We start from the raw sequence: 22,055 nt of genomic DNA on the forward strand, positions 1-22,055 counted from the left end.
GTTGCGTCCCCTCTTAGAACACACTGTTCTCTATAGAGAGTCCAGAACTCACACACAGAAAGGGGGAGTGGGGTGGCTCAACCAATCAAACTCAGAAGAAGGCATTAATTTAACATTATGAGCTGACGACACACGCATTGTGTGTATGGACAAATACTACTGTGGGGGAAATGCTGTGCACAAGAGGTGTGTGTCTATTTATGTTGAGTATTTGCCTGTAATAATAACAGTATTCAAAGATTTATTTTAAACCTAAGAGTGAATGAGGTTGTACAGTATGTGGTGGAGAGATCCAACCCTGGGTTCAGACAAACATTCATACATTACTGAAATCATGTGTGGGTGCATGTTATCAGTTAACTGCATTATGCATCGCAGGTGACATTAGCAGTCAGGTGTTTTTTTGAGGTTTATAAAAATGGTCCTTTGTGTTTTTGTATAAAGTTTTGATATTTCTTATATAGGTTTCTTCTACCGTTGGGGTAATAGTACACTTCTCACAGTGCAGGTTTTAATTCAATAAGTTAAATCAATAAGTTTAATGTGACATCTTGTGTTTTATGTGTCTACTTCTAAGTATCTCACACCTTGGAAGGTCATGTTGAATGTTGTACAGCTCTTCAACTTCATGGTATACATTAGCGTCTAGCTTTTTCACTGATTATTGGATTAAATAATAATACTGTGCAAGCTTACTATACACTGTACTTTTCTGAAACATTTCTTTAAAGCATTCCCAGATTTGTAATCCATCGTACCTCTAAACAACTCTTGAAATCTGCTATGAGATCTATGTAATTCCATAGTGATTTGGCATGTTAAAACTATGAGATCCATGTAATTCCAGTGATTTGGCATGTTAAAACTATGAGATCTATGTAATTCCATAGTGATTTGGCATGTTAAATCTATGTAATTCCATAGTGATTTGGCATAGTTGGCATGTTAAAACTATGAGATCTATGCAATTCCATAGTGATTTGGCATATTAAAACTATGAGATCTATGTAATTCCATAGTGATTTGGCATGTTAAAACTATGACTTGAACTGACTCTTCACCTCACCAGTACTGACCTTCCTCCTCTTCCTGAAAACAGAGGTCAGAATGCATGTGAGCGCAATAATCTATGAATAAACACAAAACCTTGCTTCTCTCTCTCTCTCTCTCTCTCTCTGGAATGACTTTGTTTGTGTGCGTGTGTGTGTGTGTATCCTCAAAGCCGTGCGCAGTACTTACCTGGCTGACACTGCAGAGCCTGGCAGCATAATAAAGCAAGTGTCTCTGGTGGTTGGGATGTAATTGGGATTGTTAGCGCTTGGAGATCCTCAGGGAAACCTATGAGTGCGTCTTTGTTTGAAGCTCACAGTTCCTCAGTAAGCGCACCTTGGTTCTGATGTACCCACACAAGGATACACGCACATGCATGCACATGCACACACACACAAAAGCAAACAAGTCACCTGAGCTCTACTGGAAATAAAGCAATGCTTATCTTTTTCTGACATTTTTTTCCTTCCTCATTCCTGGTATGTTTTTATTCATGTGTGGTAAAACCTCTGTAAAGAGTCACTAAATTCAACTGTTAACAGAAATTCCTAGGAGGCTGGGCTTAAAGAGAGGAGCTAAAAATGTAGCCTTGTGTGTAAAGGCTTAGCCTTTGAAAATCAGAGAATATCTGCTTGGTTCACTGTTTACAAGCCTTGTCTGCTGTTGAATCAGAGCACCAGCAGACCAACACATGTGACACACCACACCATGTAATTCAAATCCATTGGCACGTTTCAATTAAATATTCACCGGGTTGTTAACACATATCTTGAGAACCAGCTGTGAACAAATAGGAACTTCATAACAATCAATATGACGGGAGTTCCTGGTTGAACGATCCAATAGATCATTGTATTGGTATCAGCTGATTGTGAACACTGATGCCTTTCGCTGGACCCGTTTGTCTTGATATGCCATTACTCCTGCGTACCAAAAATGCCCCAGTCAAAACACTCAAACTGAAAAACCCGCTGGTAAATTCATCCTGCATCGTCAGTTTTCATTAACGTCACGAACCACTCGTCGCTTTTACCATCATGCACACAAACAAACAGAAACTACTTCTGCAAATGTATCATTATCAATAATTCGCAGATACCAAAATGTGTAAAAGCACACTTCAAAGTCAAATAATTGAGGAGGCTAAAATTGATGTATTTGATGCAAGATGTACTTTTTGTGTGTTTCATTGTAGATGAAATTTTCATACCCCGATTTAGAGGTAGTAAAATATAAATGATTTCGTTAAAATTTCATCATAAATCAGTCTTTCACTATATGCGACGAGACAGTGGCAGAGGTCTTGACATCTCCAGAGAACTGCCGCTCTTGGTGTGGCCATCCTAGCTTGAGAGGTAAACATTCGGGTCGCTCAAGCCACGTGCATGCGGCATGTTGCCACAGCAAATGCTTCTTCGGAGCCATGGGACCAGGTAATGTCGAGTAGCCTAGGCTATCGCAAAAACAGCAATGGCATGTCGAGACAAAACAGCAATGGCATAATATGTCTTTCATTGTTATCGAGTTATCATGTGGGAAGAGAAAGTTTACAATATTTCACGAATCCATTGCTGTATGCCTTGCGCTATTTCCTGCCTCTTACTATTCACATACTGCATTTCGTTTTCATTTAGATTCAGTTGCAGCCTATCATTTTAGACCTGCCATTGCCCACAACAGTGTCACTGAAATTATACACACATACATACCTTAACATAATCTACTCCATAAAAAACATCACTTTAAAGATAGGTATAGATAGATAGATAGATAGATAGATAGATAGATAAATCGATAGATGGATAGATAGATAGCATGTTCTCACCGTTTACACTGAGCTAACAAGTGTAGCCAGACTGCAGAGCTTCTTCAAAACATAGACTACATAAACTATATATTTTAAACTCTTTTGACACGAATGGGAATAACAGTCCCGACCAGAAGATAAAAAAGACTGGGTTCAGCTTTCTTGGTCGTAAAGGTAGACTATAATGAAGACTATAATGTCCATACAATTACTCGTTCAATCACTATTTTATATCAATTAGCGAAGCTCATCCAATGGTCTCGAACAGATTAAACAAATTACACAACCCTTGTTAATTAGAATTTGATTAAAGGTTTTTAATTATATCATTGATGAAGTGGCCTAATTAGTATGAAGATATGATAATAGCCCACTGCGACAAGTGCATAATTGTATTGGGTTTGCAATTAAATCCCGGAGACAAAAAAACACTTTCTGCTGTCATCAATAAAATATTTCACACATAAAGATCAAGCTCCCATCCAATGTCATCAAAATCACATATGTGTTAGCTCTCATATCTTCTATTTATTATTTCTGTAATTATGAAAGCTAATAAATTCATCAAGGTGAATTACATATCTAAATTAGATGAGCCGGAGCAGGTCACTTATTGAAAGACTGTATGACGATCCTAAATTAAATTTAAATCAAATAATCCAACATCTACCCGGACATAATTTGTTTAAGGGAGCTGTCGCTGTCTTCAATTACTTTTGTGTTATAATAAAATGATAGGAGAGCGTTTAACTTTGATTTATGTCGCCCAACAGGGATCGGAGGAGATGGAGCTGTCCATGGTCATTTGTTTACATCCAGTTCTAGGACGTTCCTCCGTGACTAATACTATTTCAAATGTGTCCGGAACCTACAACATAGAAACATTTTAGAGTGAAATCAGACTGGCGTTTTTGTTTCTCGCTCTGTTGCCTATGTGCTTTGATTTTCGCTGAAAGTTCGGTGACATTCGATACAATACTAGCTAAAACCATTCAGAATGAATGTCTTGTCGAACACTGCCCATGCGCAGATTCCCCAGTGGAGCTGTGGCTAATGAAGAATAATAAATCATGAAAGGTTTTCCAGGTACAGCCGTGAGACTATGGTGAGAGTAAGAGAGCAAGAGAGAGAGAGAGAGAGAGAGAGAGAGAGAGAGAGAATGAGAGAGAGAGAGGCACAGCTTGCCCTTCCCTCTAGTCTGGAAGCAGATCGAGTCCCCGCAGCATTGAATGTAGCCTACACGAGGCAATGTGACTGCCACCACTATATTTAAACTAAATACGAAGATCAACCAACATTAAAAAGGTAAACGCGAAGTAGGCTACTCGTTTCCACTATACGACTTGGAATACGTGAGAGAAGGGAGAAAGGCTTTTTCTAGCAATTTTAGCCTACATTTTGTTTTGCAATCAAACAGGAGCTCGCTGAAATAGCCTGCATCAAGAGTTCGTTGACAAAATATAAAGACAATAACAAAGGAGCATCAAAAGACAAACAAGAGAAAGGAGATTCCGAACAGCATGACAATAAGTATTTGTCTCAAAGGATAACACGGAGCGCACGGACCTCTGCTCATTTTGATGGGTTATTGGTGCACGCGACATCTCTCGAGCAAAGAGACAACTACAGCGCGAACAGGAGCCCTCACGCCGTTGGGTAATAATAGATGCGCTATCTAGAGACTTGGGACATCATCCTCCTCCTCCTCGCTTCTCGACGCATCGACATTCGCACAAGCAGACAGTGACTTGAGACTTTTCAGACGAAGACATCTGGGCTTGAACTCCGTTAGAAGAGGCGGAGTCTGAACTTATTAAAAGGAACTTGCAGAGGCTGGATCGCCTGCAAATATGATGATGTCTCTGAACAGCAAGCAGGCTTTTGCCATGCCCCACACCAGTTTACCAGAACACAAGTACAGTTTGCATTCTTCATCCACCACTCTGACTTCGAATGCACCGTCTTCCTGCTCGTCCTCCCGCCACAGTAGTACCATCAGCTCCAGCGGCAGCTCGGAGGCAATGCGCCGAGCATGTCTCCCGACCCCACCGGTACGTATTCTGCATAATCACCGCTTAAAGGCACATTTTGACAGCCCACTTTTTTCTTTTGCTTGATGTTTTTTTCATGTCTGCACAGCAAATCACCCAACACCTCCATTTTCTCCCTCCCAACTTATGTATTCATTCGGGTTTGCCTTTCGTATTAATTTTTATGACCTGGGATGTTGCATGTGTCTTGTTTTGTGTGTTCTTTTTTAGGATTTCTTTTTTGCATGCTGGAAATGTTTTAAAACCACGAAGCGGGGTTAGAATTCCCTACTGACAGTTATGTGTGCATTCTATTTGCAATTGCAGAGCAATATATTCGGCGGTTTGGATGAGAGCTTGTTGGCCCGCGCGGAAGCTCTGGCGGCGGTGGATATAGTCTCGCAGACCAAGAGCCACCATCACCCTCCTCACCACAGTCCCTTCAAGCCGGACGCAACCTACCACACCATGAATACTCTTCCCTGCACCTCGTCTTCCTCCTCCGTGCCTATCTCGCACCCGTCAGCCCTGTCCGGTCACCACCACCACCATCATCATCACCACCACCACCAGCCGCACCAAGCTCTAGAAGGGGATCTGCTTGACCACATCACTCCAGGACTGGCACTAGCAGGAGCCATGGCAGGGCCGGATGGCTCGGTTGTCTCCACGCCTGCGCACCCAGCCCACATGGCCGGGATGAACCATATGCACCAGGCGGCTATCAACATGGCTCACGCCCACGGTCTGCCGACCCACATGGGCTGTATGAGCGACGTGGATGCTGATCCAAGGGACTTAGAAGCTTTTGCTGAGAGGTTTAAGCAACGGCGGATCAAACTCGGCGTGACCCAAGCGGATGTTGGATCAGCACTGGCCAACCTGAAGATTCCTGGAGTGGGTTCCCTCAGCCAGAGCACAATCTGCAGATTCGAATCTCTGACATTGTCGCACAACAATATGATCGCACTAAAGCCAATTCTCCAAGCCTGGCTTGAGGAAGCAGAGAAATCTCACCGAGAGAAACTGAATAAACCGGAGCTGTTCAACGGAGCGGAGAAGAAGCGAAAGCGCACGTCGATAGCAGCCCCAGAGAAGCGCTCCCTTGAAGCTTATTTTGCCATTCAGCCCCGTCCTTCTTCTGAGAAAATAGCGGCAATAGCTGAGAAACTGGACCTCAAAAAGAACGTTGTGCGTGTCTGGTTCTGCAATCAGCGACAGAAACAAAAACGAATGAAGTACTCTGCATGCGTCTAGTTCTGTCACCATACTTGTTCTAAAATCAACGCCAGTATTTTATGGACTTTAAAATAATAAGAGACTAATGAGAGACTATTTGTATGATATTTCGTAAATCACACCTTTTTCAATCATCAGTAACGTGTGCTGTGGGCCAGAGTAACTCGTGGCTTTCAAATTGACTGACTAAAACACTGTCACTTCCAGTACGCAAGGAGGATGTGGAATTATGTAAAGGATCAATTGACTAAGCAAGTAAGATCACCAATTTTCCCCATTTATAATTCTTCACCGTTTTGTGTGTCAATGATGTATGAGTTGATATGACTCAATAAGAAACGTTTAGTATAAATATTTAGCGATTTTGAGAGATTACGCGTTTTATGCTGTGTAGTGGCCTAGCAACTAACAGTAACGAAAGAACAGTCCTCTTAAAGAAAAAAAATATGGACAGAGGTCGATTTGTGGCCAGTGGGACGAATATTTTACATTTATTTGTCACAAGGCGCGTTTGCAGTAATTCAGGGTGAGCACAAACAGGGCATCACGGCAGTCACTTGACCTATAAGTTCTTCATAGAATATAACCAAACAGTTTCTTTGTAAATTATTAATTTAACCGACCATGCCTATCTTCACTTCTGTGTAATTGACAGTTAACTGTGAGCAGGTCTGCAGAGGGGCTGACGTGCAGAAAAAATAAATAATTTAATTTTGTTTTGTTTGGTACTTACACTTTATATTGATATATGTTGAACTTGAGACTTAAGGTATCTGTCTAGTCTGTAGATGTTGAGAAAGTGAAACATTTAAATGCATAATTGCTGGATTTGTTTAGACCCAGAATCTGCTGAGCTCCTTCGCGCCAGCGTGGCCATGTTTCTTATGAACTATTTATCAAGTGAGGTAATGTTTACTTCATTACATATTTATTGGGATTCCCCCTCGTTTTACTCAAGAAAATCTAATTCTGACAGCCAGTAAAGCGTGGGCCTCTACAAACGTGGAAAGACCGTTTAATTGCAATCACTATGATCTTTTGGTTTCTTCGAACGTTTAAGATAGTACAATCGAGAGATTTATGAAATAGTTTTCACTTTTGAAAATTATTTTGTGTATGTTTTCTGGTTATTTATTTGTATAAATATGCGCGCATCATCGTTGCTTGTTGAATTCACTTTGTTTAATGTTTTCTTAAGTAAAAGAAAGACTGATTTCATTGACGTATATGTGTACAATGTAAATATATTATTGGGACATTTCAATGCACATTTAAATATGCGTACAGGTTTTTGCTGTATAACTGTTTTAGCTGAGGTGACCCCTACCTGTAATGTCTGTTGCTTTAGGTTTACCTGTCGAATTATTTCATTAAGTTATGTATTTTAAGTTATTTGATAATTAAATTGACATATGTGTTTCATTAAACAACTAAATTTAACATTTTATCTTAAGTTCTCCGTGAGTTTACTTTCACAAACTCCATTTAATCATATGAATATTTTCCCAAATGGATTAATTACTTCCTTAAATTATTATTTGTGTACTTGGGCACTGAACGTAGGCTAGCCTAAAAGGTTCGATTAGGCCTAACAGGAATAGGCCTCCAAATCCTGTCCACGTGGTCTCTTGCTTTCAAACATAGGTCCGTAATTGATTTATTTTGTATCATTATAATTATTATTATTTAAAAAATCCAAGCAAAATCATACTAATGTAAAATCGGAAGGCTGCTTTCTGCATCTTGGCGACACGCTTCTGCCAGATTTCCTAGCCCTTGGAAGCCTACCTGGGAGCAAATGCTAATATTCTATTACAGTCTAATCAGGGGGTCCGTGGAGAGCTACAGAGTCCCCCGAGCACATCTCTGCCAGATGTCAAGCCGCCAGAAAAACAGCTCGCCTGCCAACGTGCCGAGGCCCATTTCAATCCACAGTCGACAGTCCTCGGTCTTCAACTGACATAGGCAAGCTTTGAAGCCTACCTCGGTTCACATTTAAGCTGTATAAAAAATAAACATGCCAAGGCCTAGTGTAGTGTCGTTTTTAAAACGGCACTCGTGTAGAGACTTTCGCTTCGGGCGTCATACTTTCAGCACCATGGACAGCTATGGCAAATGTCAGAGGTCCGAAATCAGTGTTATTGAAAATGTAGCATTATCCCTTTCTTGAACGTGTTGAATGGATTTACATTTGATTAGGAGGTGTAGGCCTATTTTATGCAACGAACTTATTTAGGCTAGTTGGGGAACTATCTAATCTGAGTTCGAGAAAATATATAGGCCTAGCCATAGCGTAGCCTAACTAGCGTGAAACGGTTATATATATAGGCCTACATATCATTAGACGAAGGAAGCAAAGTCTACTTGTAGGAGGTAAACAACAACAAAGAGTTTAAACTCATAGGTGTGTATAGTTATCAATTTAAAATAAACTAATTTCGTTTGTGCTAATTATGGGCTAATCTACTTAGCTGTTTGAAGGATATTGGTCCTTATGAAAAGTTCAAGATAATCATAGGCTATTTAAGATCATGTTATTCAGTAACAAGATGTCAAACTGTTTAACTTGAAATAGGCCTATATAATTGACCAGAGATTATAGTTGCCGACTGAAAAGGTCGGAAAACAATTCTATTAATTAGCCTAGGCCCTGTGCATTATTAATTTTAATCTGCTCATACGTGTGAAAATCAGTTCCTTCATAAATTAGCCACTCACTTAGGCTAATACGCTAATATGATCGAATTATTAAATTACACATCGAATTATGAAAGGCAGATAATTAGTAGCAGTGAGTAATCATTAGTTGGAACTGTTAATTACAGGCGGTCACGGCGGGCTCGTATGAAAGTGTCTCGACGGGAATATTAACTTGATGCAATGTGAATCTCAGGGCTTGCCACCCCACACTCTGCAAGAGAATATGGCAGTTCCCCGGCGAGCTCACTGCCCTATTTAACTTTCAGATAGGTGTAAAAAGAATCGATCCATATTCTTTGATAGCGAATCAATCTGGAGAGAAAATAGGAGGGAAGGCTGTCGATGGAGGGGGGTACGAGTGGGTGGCTGAGGGTAAAATGGCATGCACGCGCACGCCGATGAACACAAGCACTCACACGCAGAGTGAGAGAAAGGGGTGAAGAGAGATAGAGAGAGAGGAGGGGTGGTTAGAGAGAGGTGTGATACAAATACATTTAACCATTCGGCAAGAGACTAAAATTGTTTTGTGTTCAAATTTTACAGAGGACACAACATCTTACAGAGGAAGATACTTCGTGCATCTCTATAGCTATAGGCCTAGGCCTATATGTTTTATTTTATTTTTTGTTTGCCGTAGAAAGACATTGCGGTGGTCAAAGTCTAAAAGGAAGAGGGCAGCCCTGTTTTCCTTTGTTATAATTAGGCTCTCTTTTTTCTCTTCCCCCCTTTCCCCCTGAACATTTCCCCATTTCACAGGGAATCTGATGAAATTTTAATGAATCTAGGGACTGTCGGATCTCCGCCTGGGGACTCTTGAATAGAATATTTTAACTGTATATTTACACCAAGTGTCTACCTTCAAAGCTGTGCCAGCTATGCATTAGCTCAACTACAGCCATTCGATTGAATAAGGGGACGACCCTGGCCTTGTACTTAGCTTCCCAGACCTTAAAGTGTATCTGTCATAATATTCTATTCATATCTATTGCAGAGGAAACGCAAATAATTTACACGGTGTTTTGTATTTTGATGTAGGTCGATCAAAACATCTTTATAGTCAATAGGCTATTGTAGGTTTTGCAACTATTTTTCAGGTTCCGAATGGACGCTTTTATGCTGTTACGACGACCGGATTGCTGGAGCTATATATTATTCCAATCGGTGAGTAGTCTCATCTAGTAGTAGCAGATAGTAGTAGCTATCTGCCATGGTGTCATGTCATTGAGAATAAAATGTCAGCATTCACTCGCGTGCAGTCAACGTGTTATAAGGCAACATATAAGTCGACAAGAACGGATGCATTCTGAACGGATGAAAATACTGCTCCCACCCACCCATCCCGTATGTGTGTGTGAGTGTGTGTGTGTGTGTGTGTGGGGGGGGGGGGGGTCACATGGCTTTGTGTCATAATTCACAGGCTTCCTGTGACTTCCGATAAATGACCAGTCTGCCTTGCATCTACATTTACCAAATCAGTCGTGGAGTCAGGCAACTATGCCATAACAATATGCAATAAGAATAGGCCAATCATTGATTTTTCTGCTCATCAAGTAAACATAATAGCTTATACATTTTAATTTATACTATTTTGTACAAAAATACATAATGAACAAAATGCCAAACGTAGAACATATCACGAGCTTCATGATTTCAAAAACGCATAATAATTCTTAAATCAGGTCATAATGCTAAAGTTGACCTTAGCATAATTTGTATTTACGACAGACAGGAATCTAAATAGACTGAACCTGGACAACGTGCCTCTTAACGCGGCTAAAGCAACATGTTGCTGATAAATGTTTCAATGCAAGTCGTGTCGAATTAACATAGGTAGAAGACGCTTGGAAGCGAAGAAGACAGACCCTATCCTCCATACCTTTGGACTGCTAGAGCCATTTGGAGTTGCTTGTTGAAACATCACCCCTCCAAATAGTCAAACTATAATGGGTAAGCTATGAGGCTGGCTAAGGCCTACAATAAAAAAAATATTATATTGTTAAAGGTAGGCCTACTCTATGTATTCTTACAAAACACAACGCTTAGCCTTGGTAAGTTATTTGGTATTATTATTGATCACCACATTATGTAAAATGTGACCTAATGCCAGTGGTCGAATCTGGGATATCTATCGGTCTTGTCTCAACCATCGTGTTTATAGGTTTACTAATGAGTCAAATAAGTTTAAAACAAAGATTGGTGAATAAATGTAGTTCTAGGCAGGTAACATAAATGAGAATAGGCTGCTGCATGCATTATATTGGTCTAAATTAGAATAATGTATAAAATGGAATGGGATATTCAACTGACTTCAGCTAAAAAGTGAAATAACATAACGCATTTTAACGTGTATCAAATACTCAGCTAACAAAAGGCTTTGAACAAAATTATAAATATTTAACAACAAAATGGCGGGGTTAGGTTGCCTCTTTAAACAGGCTCCGTCGATTAAAAAGCCATTGCAGCCCTGCTTCATAGGCTATTTCATTTTCTGTGGCCTACTAGCCTATTCACTGGTGTATGATCACAGGTTTATAAAATCATTTTCTCTGTAAGAGATAGCTATGGTAGTCACCCACTGAATCAAGTTAGGCCTACTATTTGAATAAAACTGCTACAACATATATTTGGTGTAGCCTATACATTTTGGAGTAGCATGATATGTTTCATAAACTGCAGCCTAAGGCCTATCAAAATTAAGAGTAGCCTATGCAAATTCACGGTTATATTTTTCAAAGGCCTGTGTGTGCTATGTGCAATCTTATTAGTCCTAAATATGTTTATAACAAACTAAACTTTGATCCAACACAGTTTTACCTTGTCTATTTTCAAATTCGCAGTTGGTCCAACCAGAAGCCTATCATTTAGCATTATTAATTTTGTTCAAATGGAACGCGCCAAAATAGGCTTTAAGAAATGAAATATGAATCAGACCATAAAAGGCTACGCAAGTGCATATGTTGCAGCGGCTTATCATATAGAGACGACAGATTTAACTTATCGGGCGTCAAATTCTCTCCCTCTCAGATAGTATAATTTTGCTTTTTTTCCGGACGAGCAAGCCTTGGTAAAGATCGGACATTTGGCAATAATGAGAAGGTGGTATGACTGTCTACTGAATGTGTGTGTGTTCATTGGAGTTTGACAGCCGTGCTCTGCTGCAGATCTATTCATCACAACCACAAGGAGTGCCAGCTCTCTCTCTCTCTCTCTCTCTCTCCCAGTTTATACAGAACAGAATCATTTACATAAAGTCCTTAAGGCAAATAACGTTGGGGGCTCTAATTTATATCTGATCGAAAATTAGCCGTCATTATGCGCTCCATTAGCAGCGTCTTTAATGTGCTTCTAAGCACCATTTGTCAAGCAGCTTGTTAATATCCTTCAAGTCTTTAAAGTTGAGAGCTCATTAAAGACTGTGCTCCTTGGTATTGATACTATTTTACACATTTTCTGACAAAACGTGTATTTTCCGCTTTTTTCCCTCTTCTTTCGAAGTAAAAAAGCCGTGCAAAATTACTTTTCCCTTTACAATCAGGAACCGATAAACCGACAAACTACCGTTATGGTAGTTTGCACAATGCTGTATTGCATAACCTCTGTACCCCCCGCCCCCCATCCCCACCCATAACCAGCGTGTGATTCCTCCGTACATTGAAAACAATAGGCCAGCTACAAGTCATGTAAGAGGAAGACCAATTAATGCGTGGACATAATTTCCTGAGAAGTTACTCGATGTCCTGATGAGTTCACATAATTTTACATAATTTAAAAACATATATGTCTATTTGTTTGTGACAAACGCTGAACTGATGTGTATTATATTACAATATCAGCGAACTTTAGGCTCTATATGGTAAACTGACTGTGTAGTGACAGAACATTTAAATGAAACAACCCAGGTAATGGCACATATGTTATGCAAAGTACTGTGGTCGACGTTTGGCAATATATGTGTTTATTATTTTTTTCGTGGCAGAAACGCCTTTGCCATCGAGCTGATTTAGTCCATATAATGCCTGCAGTCTACAGTTGCCTGAGGCCCCTGGCACCAGAAGTCGTGTCATTTGCTACCAACTGGGTTTTTTGATGAGAGTCTGACCTCAACGCCTCATCCTTCAGCACTGTCTCATTCCCATTATTTACATCTGTCTTTAGCATTCTAATTACTCCTTTTATTGCTTTTGCCTGGAGGAATCTTAGACGACAACGAAAGGACGCCCGTTTTTTTAACCAATAATAAAACGGCGTATCTGCTGCCCAGAGGCTTGCGAGCACAGGGTAGGATACATAATCATGGCCAACAGATCATGGCCGTTTATCTACACTATTAGTCGATGTTTAAAAATAACTTCTTATTTTATTTAACCACGAAATGACAACATGTTTACTGTGTCCAACTCACAAATAACGTCGATCATCTTACAATCATAAGCTTCCACTGACACTGATGACGTTACATCGCTTCAGAACTAGTTGTTGAACCTATTCGAGTCAATTGCGCGCGCGCAACCGCACGGCGCACACAGAGACAGAGATTGTGGCGTGTTGTGAAGGGGCAAGAGGCAAGACCGAAAGGGGGAAGTCTTTGACTTTTAACATTACATTCAGTAGAGATAGAGGAGAGGAATGGATACGCGGAGGTACCCTGCTTTCATCTGATCTCTCCTTTTGCTAATGAGACCATCACATCTTCACCAGACTGACTTCCTATTAGCCTCCATCTATCCAGACTCTATACAGCTTCTCCTTTATGTTTTCGGTTTCATGGACGCCAATGCAAAAATACAGGGACACGATTTGCTGACTAAAGTCAATTAGGAGGAAAAATGCCACCTTGCTCTGACTATGGCCAGAGGTATTGTGCAGTTTGTCTACAAAAAGCATTTCAAGACGTTTGTTAACAAGCAGCAGAAACTTAAACCCCAATAGTGTCATCATATAGGTCTGGCATATGGCTAGTTATGATACATAAACAGCAGCTCTACTCGCTGAATGGATGAGATATAAAATATTTGTAATAAATATTGTCATGTAATTATGGAATTATCTCTCATGAACAATTCAAACGCTTTGTCCATTATCAAGTGGCTGCGTAACTGTGGTCGCACGGTTTTGCAGGTAGCATACGCTGAGGCCTAGCATCTTGATTTTCTGTTTGAATCTGCTGGCAAGGTGTAGATTTGCCTTCACGTGTTTCATTTCCTGCAGCTTTCTCACCACGTGTCACATGAGTGACCAGAGGTGTAACCCCAAAACTTAATGGGTAAGTAGGCTATATCTCCAGTAAGAGATAGTCTACTTAATTTTGATCGCTCTCTCTTTGCTGTACATAAAACAAACATTTTAGAAACTGGACATGCATGGACTTCTTTAAATAAAAAATGTTGGTATTAAACTAATTAGACATTATTCTTTTCAGATCTAGCCCGAGTAACATCTAACCTACAACAGCCTTATTTTGGAACTTTGGGAAAAAACACAGCAGCCGTGCTTCTTGTTGGTGATTCTCCCTAATGCTCACCTGCACCCCAATCAGAGTCAAGTGTAGCCTATCTGAGCTAAGTGTAGCCTACGTAAGGGACACAAATCGTTAAAGATACATGGATTTGCCTCTTGTAACAGTCGTTCTGGTATTTGCTCCATAAGATGCCATTTAAATTGTAATATAGGTGCCGTCACCCGGATGGGAGTGAGGATTTAGGGAGGTGAGTGTAATGGAGCCAGACTGAGCTAGCGTGCTAGTTGCCCGTGTAAATCCTCACAGCCCTAACCTTAAGAACGCTTCTTACCACTGAGTTGGAAGCCTGGGCTTTTAGCTCAGTAGTTAGAGTGTTCGTCTTCCATGCCGGTGTGTGTCAAGGTGGCAGGTTCGAGGCCTGTGAGTGGCGAGCAAACCGATCTTGTGACACTATACAAGTCTTCAGGCAATGAGAAAAACAACATTGTTTTTTTCTTTTTTACCAAAGCCCTTACATAGCATTAATGTATATACTCTGGAATTCAATAGGCCTACAACACTATATTTAGCTCCTCATTACCAAAGCCAAGTGGTTGATTTGTTGCTCTAGAAGACCTCTAGGCTGAAAGAAACTCCTCAGGGACTGTACGATATTTAGCGGGGGGGAGGGCCGGTCGCCAGACGATCGGGTTAAAAATGTTCTGCCTGGCCCTCCCCCCTGGTCAATTTTTTTTTTCTAGGGGCCTCCCCCCGGCTCAAAAAATTCTCCTAGGCCCTCCCCCCTACTACGTGAATCAAATAAAACTGGTCGGAAAATTACGTTTACAAGGTTAAAACGGCCAGCAAATGTCATAAGCACTTACACACACGGGTACACAGTGTTGCGCGAGTTTGGTCACAAGCGGCCCGCGGTCGCCCGATATTTTAATCAACCCCACCGCAACTCGGACCGCGAATATTAATTAGGACACAATTATTCCCGACCCGCGATCCGACCCGCTTATTTACAAAATGTGTGCTTTTGGTTATAGCCTGCATGCAGTGTGACAGTAGGCCATTTCTGTAAAACAAACTAATTTATTTGCGAAACTTTATGCAGTAGAACTACACGCAGTAGGCATGCAGGACATAATGTTTGCGCAGGAGAGAGAATGAGAATAAGAGCGCAAGCACGCACGCAACCACCAAGGATTAGAACACTAGGATAAGATTTGAAGGCCATACATCTTTCTTTCGAAAACAGAAATGGTGAAGCAAGGTAGACAAGAGAGATACATTGCTGGTCAAAACGTTAGCGTAAGAACTGGTTTATAATGCTGAATGAAGCACAAAGCTTTACTAAAGCACATCCCAAGTCACAAACACAACGAACTAATAACTTTTATGCATGCGCGAACCTATAGCCTACTGGTAGATATGGCTGCCTAGTCTGTGCCATAACATTTATTCCTGCAGGCTGCCCGTTTTGGCTGTCATACTTTTAAATGGCTTCGCAAGAAGTAGGCCTACATAGACCATAACTTGTACTACTGTCATCTTCTTTAAGAACTTTTCCCAATATTTCCCATAGCCTATATCGCTTTTCCTGAAGGGGTGTCTTTATTATTTTAACTCGCGTCTTCAGCTTCTTTACTGTTGACTTTACTGTATTGATGCTTTACTGTATTGATGCTAGCCTTTTCGTGATATTTTAAGTAGGCATATTTGTAGAAAATATATATTTAATTAATTTTAACTGACCCGCCCGCAAATGACCCGAATATCATTAAAATATTTTGTTTATGACTCATAACCGCGGCCTGCAAGCTTACAAGGGGGGTTGTGGGAGATTCAGGTAGCATTGCGACTTTTTGGACTCGCCCACTCTGTCAAAGAGACGTGAATCATGTTTTGGCCTACAAACCTTTTAAAATATCGAAAACGGATCATTGATCAGGGAAAAAAAATATCATGGATCAGGAAAAAATAATTTTCCTCGGCCCTCCCCCCAGGCCAAAAAATTTCTCCTGGGCCTTCCCCAAAGGCTTAAAAAATTATCTTAGGCCCTCCCCCCCCGACGACCGGCCCTCCCCCCCCGGTAAATATCGTACAGTCCCTCAGCAAAATTGAGGCATGTTTCATTTTATTGAATCACATGTCTGTGGAAACATGAGAATATCCCTGTCAATGTTTGATTTGATCTCAGGGAAGATGTTCTGATTTATTATCAGAAATTGCTGAAGGTGTGAATTATTTGCATCTTGAGTGACCACCTTATTATAAGTAAGAACACAAAGAAATGTCACTTTTACTCTCAAGGGACACTGTCGGAAACAACAGCTCAGCGCAATACTGATGAAGAGTCTTTTGGTAAGACTGTTAAGGTTGACAGAGATGTACTATCAAAAAAATAGCTGGATCTGGTCCTACCTTTGAGAATGGTTAATGTTATATTGTGATAAATGCATTCTTTAGAAGTTGAATTTGAATCTCTACTCTCAATAACCTCCTGAATTGCTCTATTCTTCTGTGCCAAGAGACCCACATCTGACAAATTTCCATTTATCAAAAGAAGAATGGAAGAAAAGGCAGAAGTGTGTGACACAGCCATAGTTTCACTGCTCAGAAGTGCTAAGGGACTCTGACAGCTGTAAACAACAGAGCAATCAATGCCCTGTCCTCTCCCATGGCCCAGCTGTGGAGACGCATGCTGCCATTTCTTTCACTCTTTGCCAAGTGACTGCCCGAGGACAAGCATCCCCCAAGAAAGAGAAGGACCCATTTTCCACTAAGGAAACACACACACACACACACACAGAGAGAGAGAGAGAGAGAGAGAGAGAGAGAGTTTTTACAAGTAAATTGGCTGTGACACTGTAGTCCAACTGAGTAAGACAAAAGTGCTACTAAAGCACAATGTTTCAGACTGAGACAAAATGGGTCCCACTCCTCCAATGATTCGTAAATCATTCTCATTTACCATACTGTACATATGCAATGATGTGAAAATGTGTGCAATGTTGAATTTACTGAAATCCACACATATTTTCACACGCATATTTTATAATGAGAATTTTACTCAATGAGAAATACAAATATGTTCTAAAGAACAAAGCATCTTAACACATAGATTATGGTGTAAACTCTGAACTCTCTATAATCAGTTGTCATTGCAATACATCAGATACTCTTGAGTTTCAAACACACTGAAAACGGCGTTGTACTGTGTGAGTTGTTTTGTTTACCTTCAACAGCTATTATGATTTAGCTGCTGTATACCAAACGAATCAGTGGTCTGATACCTGTTACAAAGGCCCTCTACATGAATATTCTTATCATATTCCTCACACATGTAATCATTTTTGAAAAGGTGTTACAAAAGGAAATTAATAACATATGATCTGCCCTCTGTGTAATAAACATGCTGAATGACTGCACCGCATCTGTGTTGTGCCAGCTGTATCCGTTGGCTCCATCAAATGAACTCATCCCGGTTGGCTGTGTGAAATGTGGGGTATTTGACACGCCTAATCACACCTCAGACATGCCCGGTGCTGGGGAGAGCGCAGCATGTTCTAGCCACCACCACAGGGTCAAAGGGACTTGTAGTCCTGTGGGTTGGATTGTGGGAATTGAGGTGATGTGAAATGGGAGCATTTGCCCTCTCTCTCCCCTATCTGTTGTTCCCGCCCCCTTTGCTCTTTTGCTCTGTGTGTCTGTGCCTCTCTCTCTTTCGCTCATTTACTTTATCACCGATGCCTCCGTGTAATATACATAATTCAAACAACCAGGGAAATGGCTCAGGGCTCCCAACCACCTGCCGGCTTTTATTAGCTAATTAATGGTGATTTATCGGAGTTGCTAATTCGAGTGGAGCCATTCGCCTTCAGGAGCCTCAGAACACGCGTTGAATTCTGATGGTAATTATGCTTATTTGATGGGCAGTCCACTAAAACAAAAAAAGTTTCTGTCTTCCCCATGCCTCACAGCGGTAACATTTTGACTCTTGTTGCGACGACCTTGTGTTGGTTTCTTTTCCCTCCCTTTAATTCAGCTCTCATTAGCGGCACCCATATGGGTCCATTTTCCTAACTAAACCTGAGTCCTTGGAGAGTCTGCCTTTGCAGTCCATTGGTGTTTTTTTTATTTTCACTTTAGTTGTGTTGTGATTAATATTTCCATGTGTGATTCATGAGCTGCAAATTAATTTGGTTGTCCCTGGTATGTCTCAAAATACTATGCCACTTTTAAGATGGGCATGTGATGTGCAGATAAACACTCTCGTCATCCTCACTAGCCACCCAGAACACACTCTGTTGTTCCCACCACCCAGAACCCTAACCCTAGCCGCTAACTCTGGTACAATGCATCAAATGGTAACATCCCAAACAAATAAAATTAATACATAATAAATAATAAGAATACACACTCTGTAGTTCAAGGTTCATCAGTACCAAATGGGCTGCAATTGGTGTTGTCAAGGTTTCTGCAGGTAGTTAAGGTTAGCTTGGCTCCGCCCACCTGTAACCTGTAACTAAGAGCTAGATGAAGCAATAGCGACAGCAGCAAACATTAAGCATTGCAGCCAGAAGAACGTGTCAAGTTATACATCAACATTGTTTCCTTACTGCCTACGCGGTTTATTATCAGTTTGCAATGATCATGGCTCCATGAGACTGGCTCCATATCCTCATATCTTACTTTATGGCTTTTTTCTAAACCTATGCTAAAAATGATGTTGTGAACATGTGACTTTTGTCACACAGGAGAGAAGTAACAATATTGTCCGAATAACAAGCTCAAATGCAATCTGGCAGATTCACCTACCAACCTAGAATCACCTACCAAACAAATCGAAATCAAAATCAAAACATCAAAAAAAAAAAAAAAATATATTAAAAATGGTTCAAGTCAACTTCACTCCTCTCCACTCAAGTCCTATGGAGTGACTCTGTCCATGTCTTTTACTCTCTATGAGATCAATGGGATTGCTTATGTTGTAAATATTTTTCAGAATTAAAGCAAAATCTATGCCCATTAGGAGCTATGACTGGAAACATTTCCCAATGGAGCATTCCCAGACCCTATTCACAAATTTAATGAGCTTGGTGAAACCAGGCTTAGTTTTGGTAGCCTAGTCACAATATCTGTCACCACATTGGTATATGACCGGACTTGGTAAGCAGACATAATGCTGAAATTGACTATCTTATCTTACATGTTTAAGTCACACCTGACTTTGCAAACCAATTTCTCTTTCAGATAAGAGACACTCATCAGACAAGAGACATTCATCAAATCTATTCTTACCCCGTGCCGTTCGTGCATTCCTTATATGACGCCACAGTGGCTGACAACATTGTCATGGTAGCTGTAAAAATGTGGCTTTGCTGTACAGTAGAGAAACAAAAAGTAGAAGTGAACTATCTCTGGAAGAGGTTTTGTTAAAAATAATGAAAGAATAAATATAATCTTTCTGTGAGGACATGGTACAGTGAGAATTATAACTTAACAGGGGAATAACAACCACTGAATGAAACCTCGAGTGATGAGAAAACCAGTGTGCCATTGCATGTAATTCAGCATGGAGGATAAAACGTCTAGAGTTCATGGAGCTTATCCATTGACTGTGCGTCTATGGGAGATCAGATGGTAAGTAAGGAGTAATAATCTCACCAAAAGCAAACCACTTTATCTCCAATACCCCTCCCGCTCCTCCACGTACCCCTCCTTTTTTGTATTACTGCTCCAAGACACCAACGAAGCAAAGAAACTTGTTGTACACTGCATATTCTGTTCACACAAGAGAGCGTTATCTCCAGGCTAGCTCCGCGAGTCCCTTTGTTGTCTCAGAGAGCTGACACAATATCTGTAGTGAGACATACCCAGAGACCCCCCCCCCCCCCCCCCTCATAGTTCTACAGGATTCAGGCCCCTCTCAGTGGGAGAGCCAGGTCTGAGGAGAGAGGGCTTACATGCCTGCAGCCTTCCAGCCCCCCTCCCCCTACTACAGCCGCCATTTAACAGATTTATGTGTGGCGTCTCACTGAACACGGGAGTGGCTTGCTGAAACTGGGGATGGCTTTTTCAGTTGTGTATATGCCAAGAAAAAAATCTATCCATCTATCTATCTATCTATCTATCTATCTATCTATCTATCTATCTATCTGTCTATCAATCTATTTATCTCTAGTATGAACACCTAATTTTTATTAAGTGTGGTAATGTATGAATATTTTCCAAAAGATGATCAGGTGTGTTTTAAAAACGTATCGCTCATATTTAAGAGTCATTGAGTGATCACACCGGATTTTACAGCTGAAAACTGCTTGTGCACAAGTGTGCATATAATTGTGTGATAAGAACAGAGTGAATGAGAGAGAGAGAGAGAAAGAGAGATAGAGAGAGAGAGAGATAGAGAGAGAGAGAGAGAGAGAGAGAGAGAGAGAGAGAGAGAGAGAGAGAGAGATCTGTATACTGCAGGACTCATCAAAACCAACCGAACCATTTTGATGAGTTCCTGCCAGATCTACAAAAACCCAGGATGTATACGATCAAAGTTGGCCTCTTGATGTTTCTCACCCAGTTGCCTGCATATCCTCGGGGAAATTTCCCCTTTTTTCATTCTTTCTCTTTCACCCTGGTGCAGGTTGGCTCCCAAAAGGCAGGCGGAAATCTAAAGTAGTGTGTCAAGATACCTGGCAGGCTTCAAATGAGAGGGTGTGTGGAAGAGACACCAGGGTTAAACTGTGACTGTAAGCACACATCTGATGCTGATCCCTTTTCATCACAATTCAAATAACATTCCAAACAGCAAGACAGAGGAAAATGGCAAAATCACGCATTTATCTCTGCGGTGCCTCCAGCGATGTGTTCACAAGAGAGTCTGCATCCTGCTGCAGTTTAAAGACTACCTGGCTGCTGTTTACTCAGTGGGATTTCAACATACCTTTATGTTCAGGCTTACAACAGCACATCCTGTGAGACTGTGTTCACTTAACACAGACTGTAATAAACATAAGTGCTGCTGTCAAAATGACAAGGAATGCGGAGATGTAGAAAAGATGTAGAATATTACAGAATTTTACAATGGCAAACTAAACAAGACATGGCACATCCGTTTTGAGAATATGTAAGCCGATGTATCCTTGTGTCAAAGAGCAAGCTTTCAGGCACAATGAAGATGTTGCCTCTATTTATGAGTGAGTGTGTGTGTGTGTGTGTGTGTGTGTGTGTGTGTGTGTGTGTGTGTGTTTGTGTGTGTGTGTGTGTGTGTGTGTGTGTTTGTGTGCATTTAAGAGGGCATGTATATGCCACACAACCAAAGACACACACTGAGCGGTTGCTATACTGTATGTAAACAATAGCCTTAATAGGCACTGCATTCAAAGGACTGCCTTTGGAGAGAGGAGGATTCCCAGGTGCTGAGGTGAGGTAAAGATCCTCAGATCCAAAGATCCTGGGCCCTGGCCCGCACAGCTCTGGCACTTCCAGAGAAATAGATAGAAAAAAGAAAGTTATCCACAGTTCATCATGACTGCAAATATTTTGTAAAAAAATGATTAAAATAAATGGCGCTTTACTTATATGTGATGTGTCTTTATAGGTCATGTATGTCTGTCCTTGGCTCTTCCATGCTCACTGCATTCTTTCCTTGTTTCCTTCACTTGTTATCAAGGGAGGGGCTAGGACATAAGCTTATAAAGGAGGATGGCAGGGAATGAATGGAGTGATTGACAAAGAAATTCACTTTTTATGAACCCAGTATTCATAAAGCATTATGAATATATTC

The 22,055-nt window shown here is 40.8% G+C and overlaps 1 protein-coding gene across 1 annotated transcript; it reads left to right on the forward strand.

Annotated features, from left to right (window-relative positions):
* Positions 1-4,707: 4,707 nt before the first annotated feature.
* On the forward strand, positions 4,708-6,144 carry pou4f2 (POU class 4 homeobox 2). The gene is made up of 2 exons (XM_076295858.1): positions 4,708-4,908; positions 5,215-6,144. The coding sequence occupies exons 1-2, from the start codon at positions 4,708-4,710 to the stop codon at positions 6,142-6,144; spliced, it is 1,131 nt and encodes a 376-aa protein (XP_076151973.1).
* The last annotated feature ends 15,911 nt before the right edge of the window (positions 6,145-22,055 follow it).

The sequence above is a fragment of the Alosa pseudoharengus genome, unplaced genomic scaffold (assembly GCF_046254945.1).
Source record: "Alosa pseudoharengus isolate Yale_2024_CS ecotype anadromous, Long Island Sound unplaced genomic scaffold, YU_APseudo_1.1 YU_APseudo_1.1_scf_2, whole genome shotgun sequence".
NCBI classification, from domain to species: domain Eukaryota; kingdom Metazoa; phylum Chordata; class Actinopteri; order Clupeiformes; family Clupeidae; genus Alosa; species Alosa pseudoharengus.